A 7,945-nucleotide genomic window follows, 5' to 3' on the forward strand; every position below is an offset into this window, starting at 1 on the left:
TTCTAGCTTATATCCAATATATGCTTTTATGTTAGTTGCCTGTCTTGTTACACATCTCTTACTTACCGTAGGCTTCATTACACTTAGACTCAGTGGATCAATACAGTGCAGTAAGAGAGAGCTTGGGATGCTGTAATTCAGACAACAGGTGGATACAGTATGCACATCATATGTTGTATGTATATTATGCAAGAAGCTGTACAAAACTTCTGAGTCTGACTTAGGAACACATAGCTGGAACAGATCTCCTGAGTCAAAGGGTTTAGTCTTCTGGTACTGCAGATAATCATTTCATAGAAATCCTTATATAAAATCTGTTCTTCCACCAGCGTAAATCAGGAGCAACATCCATAATGTCAGTAAGATATAAGAAGGGAATGGGATCTCTTAAACAGGGTAATATACATGGAGAAAAGAGCTGGAAATAGATGCATGCTACACAGAACTGAATTCTGTTTGGACTTGCTTTAATCTCTGACTTTGAATCACCATATATGAAAGTTTTAACTACCTGGTAATTCTGAAATAGCTTTCCAGCTGGTAAAGGTTGAATACTTACCTTGTATATGTGTATACACACATACACACACATTTCTTTTATAGAACTGAAGATTTACTACATACTTGACTTCTGATGATGTCTGAAATCCACAACTGTGCTTTATTTCCTCAACCTCCTCTATATAGGATGGTCCGCACACTGTATGCTGTTGGTGCTGTGTTTCTTCTGGTGGGATTTCTGTTACCGACCACAGAAGGGAGAAAGAGGAATCGTGGATCTCAAGGTGCTATCCCTCCTCCTGACAAAGATCAGCCCAATGATTCAGAGCAAACGCAGGCACAGCAGCAGCCGGGCTCCAGGCATCGAGAGCGAGGGAAAGGCACTTCAATGCCTGCTGAAGAGGTGCTGGAGTCTAGTCAGGAGGCACTGCACATCACCGAGCGCAAATACCTAAAACGGGATTGGTGTAAAACTCAACCCCTCAAACAAACTATCCATGAAGAAGGCTGCAACAGTCGTACCATTATCAACAGGTTCTGCTATGGTCAATGCAATTCTTTCTACATCCCAAGACACGTCCGTAAAGAAGAAGGCTCATTCCAATCTTGTTCCTTCTGCAAGCCCAAGAAATTTACCACCATGACTGTTACACTTAACTGCCCCGAGCTTCAGCCCCCTAGAAAGAAGAAAAGAATCACCCGGGTTAAGGAATGCCGATGTATATCTATTGACTTGGACTAATCTGAGGAAAATACTATACTCATTGCACTCTGACTGTATGCAATCATTGCCAGTGTGAGAGTGAGTGGCATAAAATAGCATACCTTCGGGGCTGGACACAACTGAGAAGAATCCAGTGAATTATCTGAAAAAAAAACCAAAGAAAAAAACTAGACATAAAGGAAGGACATGCATGTGTGTGTTTGTGTGCAAGAAAGAGAAGGGATGTGTATAAGCAAATAGATGAATGTTCACTATGGTAAAATTCTTTTTAACAGGGGAATGAAATATTAAAATCTATTTACCCACAGGCTCAACATCACAATAATTAGGTTTCCTAGTGCACATCCACATTTTTGCCACTTACTGGGAAAGTGGACCTGTGGCTTTTGCTAATGTTCAACTGCCATGCTATTTGCTTTTACTGCATTAAGAGAAACATCACAGTGAGCGGACAATAAGTTTGAAAGCATGAATCTACTCTTAAATATAAAGTAGGCTAAAAGCTGTTAAGCCATAGCAAAACATCACGGAAAATAACAGCTGTGTCAGGAGTTTCTAACATGCTTCTTCAAAAAGTAACTGTACTCCAAAAGCCATGTTGGCAGAACAATGCGGGGAAGCAGGAGTGTGAAAAAATCAGTATAGATGGATAGAAAACAGAATTACAGCAAGTTACAAAGAAAAAGGTCAGAGTAAGTAGATGGGGGAATATAAATGGGAAGAAAAAGAAAGATACATAAATAGCAAGACACAGAAAGAGATATTGTCTTCTGTTTACATTTGGCTTTAATTTATAGACCTATTCATATATTACATAAATTAAAGAGAAACTATATACAAGACTATAAATATATTTCTGAATTCTAATGGCTAAGTTGATCAAAACCCATTCTTGTGCCACTAGATCCATTTGATGTCTTGTGTTTCAGCTATCAGTTATTCTTCATATTTACATATATATGCATATGCAGTATCTTTTATTCATTGGTATCTATACATACATACAGTGAGTATGCATACTCCATTGCGCATATCTGAACTCTCTCCTTCTCTTTTTCACACACATACACAAAAACATACATACCACAGCGCAGAAATCTTGCTAACCATCAAGCACAAAATGGCAGTAATTTAGCACATAGAGAGCAAAGCAAAAATTAAAACAAGCATCATGTGACTGCAAATGCAATAACCACACAAGAGACAAAAGGCACGACATTCATGACTAGTAAACAGCGCATTGTTATTGTTATTTTAGCTCTGCCACAGGCATGCAGTTTGTTGAAAAAGACATGCAGAGCTTTGCCAGCAATAATCCTCTTTTTATATCTTTTACCACAGACTTGCATTTAAACAGGATTTGGACTAAGTAAAGAGAATTTCCTGAAAATTAAGGGCTAACTGCCCCTCTCATTTGGGGGGGGGGGCATGAAAGGGGACACACGACTTCCAACAGCTCCATGTGTCTCACCTGTGAGATTATCCTGCATTTTCTGTCCTTCAGGATTAGGTGTTGAAGCTAGAGCAGCGTGTGGCTTTCGACAAGAGCACAGAAGGGCCTGCAAAAAAAGTCGTTTTATCTAGGTGGCCCAGGGCCACCTTCGCCGGTGCTGCCGGCCGCCCTTCCCTTTCCCTTTCCCCTTCCCCTTCCCCTTCCCCTTCCCCTTCCCCTTCCCCTTCCCCTTCCCCTTCCCCTTCCCCTTCCCCTTCCCTTTCCCCTTCCCCTTCCCCTTCCCCTTCCCGGGGTTCAGCGGGAGCCAGCTGTTGCCTCGCTGGCTGTGTCTCGCGGGGTGCAAACCGCTCGTGCTCTCCGAGGCGCCGGCTTTCGAAGAAGCCGCCCGCGTCCCTGCCGAGACCCATGCTGAGGGGACGCTGAGAGGAAATTCTGTTCCGGCTTCGCCCGAGAAAAATGCATGTTCCTGTGGCGACTGCCCGGCTAGAGCTGGTACTGGGCCTTAGGGCAAGCCCTGCCGATGTGAGTGCAAGGAGAGCCAGGTCCACGTTAACTGTGCGATGGGGTTTCTGTAGTCCAGGCCCCAGGTTACCATTCAGCCACGATACTCCTTTGTATCTACTCTCAGTGCCGCTGCTCTTTCTCACACCAGGCGCCTCTCTCGGCCACAGACCGGTTATCTGGAAGGTATTTCTGTCCACCGAGCTGTGAGGAAGACATTTCTGCTCTTATTAACATGTCCAATGGCAAAAATACACAGTGGCATGTCACAGATGCATAAAATGTGCAGTCATTATATTAAAGCCGCAGCTGTTACACAATGTATTGTGCAATTATTAGCCGTATCCTACATCTCTGCAATTAATATATTTTTACTGTAAAATACACTGCTATGAGGTCTGCATCCGTAAGATTAAGAGATTGCAACTCATTGTTTCATGTTATTAAAATGCATTGCCTCTGGTATACTCTCATTCAGCAGGTTCGACACATTCATTCATGGATTTTAAAATCCAGTTTTAAAATCTGGAATTACAGGAGGTAGATTTCCACTGTGTGGAATGTGAATAGTTAAACAGAAAGATACGAATATTTAATGTTATTATTAATACAAATCCTTTTCAATGATAATTTACAGGGGTTGTTTTCCTTTAAATTACTTTTTTGAGTTGGTTTGGAGGTACAAGGGCTGATCTCAATTTTTGCTGAAAGCTGTATGCTAGCTAATGTTTCTGCAATAAATGGACAAACCTTAAGAATGAAATTTTATCTTCATTTGAAGCTGATAGCAAAACTCCTATTGTCTTTAACAGTGTTAGGATTTCATCCTAGGCTGCTCTGTCTCTAAACCCTTAGACATTAAGCAAAGCTTTAGACGTTACTATCATCTCCTTCATTTAACATTGGGTTAGCATTCTGAAGGAAAATTGATAAAAATTTTGCAAATCTTTATGTTCCAAAACAGCCAATGCATCAATCACAAAGGAACTCCCCGTGAGGCAGATCCCCCCCCCCAAAATATGTAAATTTTATACAAAGAACTTTTATGAATTGCTAGTTATTGCCTGAGAGTAAGAAAGTTCTGCTAACTTACAATTATACAAGATATTTAATATCAACCACAATATGTATTTAAATGTCTGTTTTATTCTGAAAACAATGGACTATATAACCTAAGGCTGCAGTATTTTCATGCTCAGTCTCACAAAGCAAAACTTGTTTTAAAATGAAGTTTTAATTATTTTGTAACTGAATAGAATTGGAGTTTTTTTTCTTCCCAGCATTTTGTACGTCATTTTAACTACTAGTAACAAAAAAATAAAAAATCTTCTCCAGCCCATGCCTATTGTTTTTTTTTTTTATTTCTTCCTTAAGTTTCCAGATCTTTCTGGATCTGTTGTACTTTACTTGGACTTCTGTAGTTTCTTCTAATTATAAGAGGGCTTATGTTATGACAAAGAGACACAGAGACAAGCAATGGCACCATCATTCACCACGGTTACTTCAATAAGGTTTTTAAATGAGATCTGTCACTTTCCCCTCACCCTTCCACAATTTATAGAAGAAAAATCTCAATCTTTACTTGCACTTTTCGCCTTGTAAACCATATAGTGACAGTTCAAAATATAAATCAAACTTGAATTGTTGTAGAGTTAAAGTTGGATTTAGTGAGCCTGCTTTACACCTTACCTCAGTTTTCTGTCCATTTATCAGTTTCATTCCCACTTTTAAAAAAGTGTAGGGAACACTTTTGCAACACAACACTTTTGAAGCTGTAAATAGGGAAAGAGAAGATGAAAAATAAAGAGTACATAAAAGTTTGTCATTACCTTTTAATTTCCCTGTCCCTGCTGACAGCACTTAAAGGTGGCTGGCATTGAGGAAAAACTGCAACCACAAAGGATGGATTACTTTGAACTTTCCACTCAGCAGATAGGAGGTGGGCAATAGCAGTATAAGTTATATCATTCCAATCTGCCACTCTGTCAGACGTGTGAGGGAGTCAAGCAATCAGTCCAGACCCCTGTGCTAACCTACTGTCTTCAGAAACGGTGCCCCTCTCTGCCCTTGCGAGGAAAGCTTCTCTGATAGGGACCACCATCACACTAACCTGGCTGAGAACAGTCTTTCATTTCACATAGGCCTCTGCGCAGAAATAAAATGCTAATGGTTTTCAGAGATATACCTTTCAGTTCAAAGGAATGACAATGGCATAGTTAGATACACAATCTTATGAGTGACCAACAAGGTAGCGTCTTCCTTTAGCACACACAGATAACCAAAGGAAAGATTCAGATGTCCAATTTCCAGCTCTGAAAAGCAGGGTGGTGACAAGATCCTGTGCATTTTTCTTCATACTAAGCCCATGTGAAACATGGAGCTGACCAGGCTATGTAGTACCGTTTGTTTGTGGCTTTTCAAGTCTAGCTTTTTCTAAAGGCTGTTGTTTAAATCTCATTCACTTCTAGCTTTTCTGTGCTTCTAAAATTTTCTGAATCATTATTTCTAAAAGGCAACTGATTTGTTCTGATCTGAGACATGGGTACAATTGGACACAACACATTTCCATGAAAAGATCACAGAATCACAGAATGGTTGAGGTTGGAAGGGACCTCTGGAGATCATCTAGTCCAAACCCCCTGCTCAAGCAGGGTCACCTAGAGCACGTTGCACAGGATTGCATCCAGGCGCGTTTTGAATATCTCCAGAGAAGGAGACTCCACAACCTCTCTGGGCAACCTGTTCCAGTGCTCTGTCACCCTCACAGTGAAAAAGTATTTCCTCCTGTTCAGATGGAAGTGTCTGTGTTTCAGTTTGTGCCCGTTGCCTCGTGTCCTGTCACTGGACACCACTGAAAAGAGTCTGGCTCCATCCTCTCGACACCCTCCCTTCAGATACTTGTACACATTGATAAGATCTCCTCTCAGCCTTCTCTTCTCCAGGCTAAACAGGCCCAGCTCTCTCAGCCTTTCCTCATAAGAGAGATGCTCCAGTCCCCTAATCATCTTTGTAGCCCTTTGCTGGACTTGCTCCAGTAGTGCCACATCCCTCTTGTACTGGGGAGCCCAGAACTGGACGCAGTACTCCAGATGTGGCCTCASCAGGGCTGAGTAGAGGGGGAGAATCACCTCCCTCGACCTGCTGGCAACACTCTTCCCAATGCACCCCAGGATACCATTGGCCTTCTTGGCCACAAGGGCACATTGCTGCCTCATGCTTGACTTGGTGTCCACCAGCACTCCCAGGTCCTTCTCGGCAGAGCTGCTTTCCAGCAGGTCAACCCCCAACCTGTACTGGTGCATGGGGTTATTCCTCCCCAGGTGCAGGACCCTGCACTTGCCTTTGTTGAACTTCATGAGGTTCCTCTCCACCCACCTCTCCAGCCTGTCCAGGTCCCTCTGAATGGCAGCACAGCCCTCTGGGGTATCAGCCACTCCTCCCAGTTTTGTATCATCAGCAAACTTGGAGGCTGAGGGTGCACTCTGTCCCTTCATCCAGGTCATTGATGAATATGTTGAACAGGGCTGGACCCAGGACTGACCCCTGGGGGACACCGCTAGCTACAGGCCTCCAACTAGACTCTGCGCCGCTGATCACAACCCTCTGAGCTCTGCCATTCAGCCAGTTCTCAATCCACCTCACTGTCCACTCATCCAGCCCACACTTCCTGAGCTTGTCTATGAGGATGTCATGGGAGACAGTGTGAAAAGCCTTGCTGAAGTCAAGGGAGACAACATCCACTGCTCTCCCCTCATCTACCCAGCCAGACATTCCATCACAGAAGGCTATCAGGTTGGTTAAGCGTGATTTCCCCTTGGTGAAGCCATGCTGACTACTCCTGATCACTTTCTTGTTCTCCACATGCTTGGAGATGGCCTCCAGGATGAGCTGCTCCATCACCTTTCCAGGGATGGAGGTGAGGCTGACTGGCCTGTAGTTCCCTGGGTCCTCCTTCTTGCCCTTTTTGAAGACTGGGGTGACATTGGCTTTCTTCCAGTCCTCAGGCACCTCTCCTGTTCTCCATGACCTTTCAAAGATGATGGAGAGTGGCTTAGCAATGACATCCGCCAGCTCCCTCAGCACTCGTGGGTGCATCCCATCGGGGCCCATGGATTTGTGGGTGTCAAGTTTGCTTAAATGATCTCTAACCCGATTCTCCTCGACCAAGGGAAAGTCTTCCTTTCTCCAGACTTTCTCTCTTGCCTCCAGGGTCTGGGGTTCCTGAGGGCTGGCCTCAGCAGTAAAGACTGAAGCAAAGGCGGCATTCAGTAACTCTGCCTTCTCTGCATCCTTCGTCACCAGGGCACCCACCCCATTCAGCAAAGGGCCCACATTTTCCCTAGTCTTCCTCTTGCTACTGATGTATTTGAAGAAGCCCTTCTTGTTGTCCTTGACATCTCTAGCCAGATTTAATTCCAAAAGGGCCTTAGCTTTCCTCGTCACATCCCTGCATWCTCTGACAGCGTTCCTATATTCCTCCCAAGTGGTCTGTCCCCCTTTCCACTTTCTGTATGCTTCCTTCTTCTGGTTGAGTTTTGCCAGGAGCTCCTTGCTCATCCATGCAGGTCTCCTACCTCCTTTGCTTGACTTCCTACTCATAGGGGTGCACCGCTCTTGAGCCTGGAGGAAGTGATGTTTGAATATTAACCAGCTCTCTTGGATCCCCCTTCCTTCTAGGGCCCTAACCCATGGGATTCCTCCAAGTAGGTCCCTGAAGAGGCCAAAGTTTGCTCTCCTATAGTCCAGATGTGCATATATATCTTTAT

General features: G+C 43.6%; 1 protein-coding gene across 3 annotated transcripts; it reads left to right on the forward strand.

The window, feature by feature from the left end:
• The first annotated feature begins 685 nt into the window (after positions 1-685).
• GREM1 (gremlin 1, DAN family BMP antagonist) lies at positions 686-1,379 on the forward strand. Of its 3 annotated transcripts, none has more exons than XM_026066021.1 (2): positions 689-813; positions 919-1,243. In XM_026066021.1, the coding sequence occupies exons 1-2, from the start codon at positions 689-691 to the stop codon at positions 1,241-1,243; spliced, it is 450 nt and encodes a 149-aa protein (XP_025921806.1). The 3 variants fall into 3 exon arrangements, with proteins under 3 accessions (XP_025921805.1, XP_025921806.1, XP_025921807.1); XM_026066022.1 differs by having other exon boundaries at positions 689-715; positions 926-1,243; XM_026066020.1 differs by having other exon boundaries at positions 686-1,379.
• Positions 1,380-7,945: the final 6,566 nt, after the last annotated feature.

The sequence above is a fragment of the Apteryx rowi genome, unplaced genomic scaffold, assembly GCF_003343035.1.
Source record: "Apteryx rowi isolate R43461 unplaced genomic scaffold, aptRow1 scaffold_236, whole genome shotgun sequence".
Classification (NCBI taxonomy): domain Eukaryota; kingdom Metazoa; phylum Chordata; class Aves; order Apterygiformes; family Apterygidae; genus Apteryx; species Apteryx rowi.

Bases quoted from the DNA above. Each gene is read 5' to 3' on its own strand.
- GREM1 (XM_026066020.1), top strand. From the start codon at position 689: ATGGTCCGCACACTGTATGCTGTTGGTGCTGTGTTTCTTCTGGTGGGA.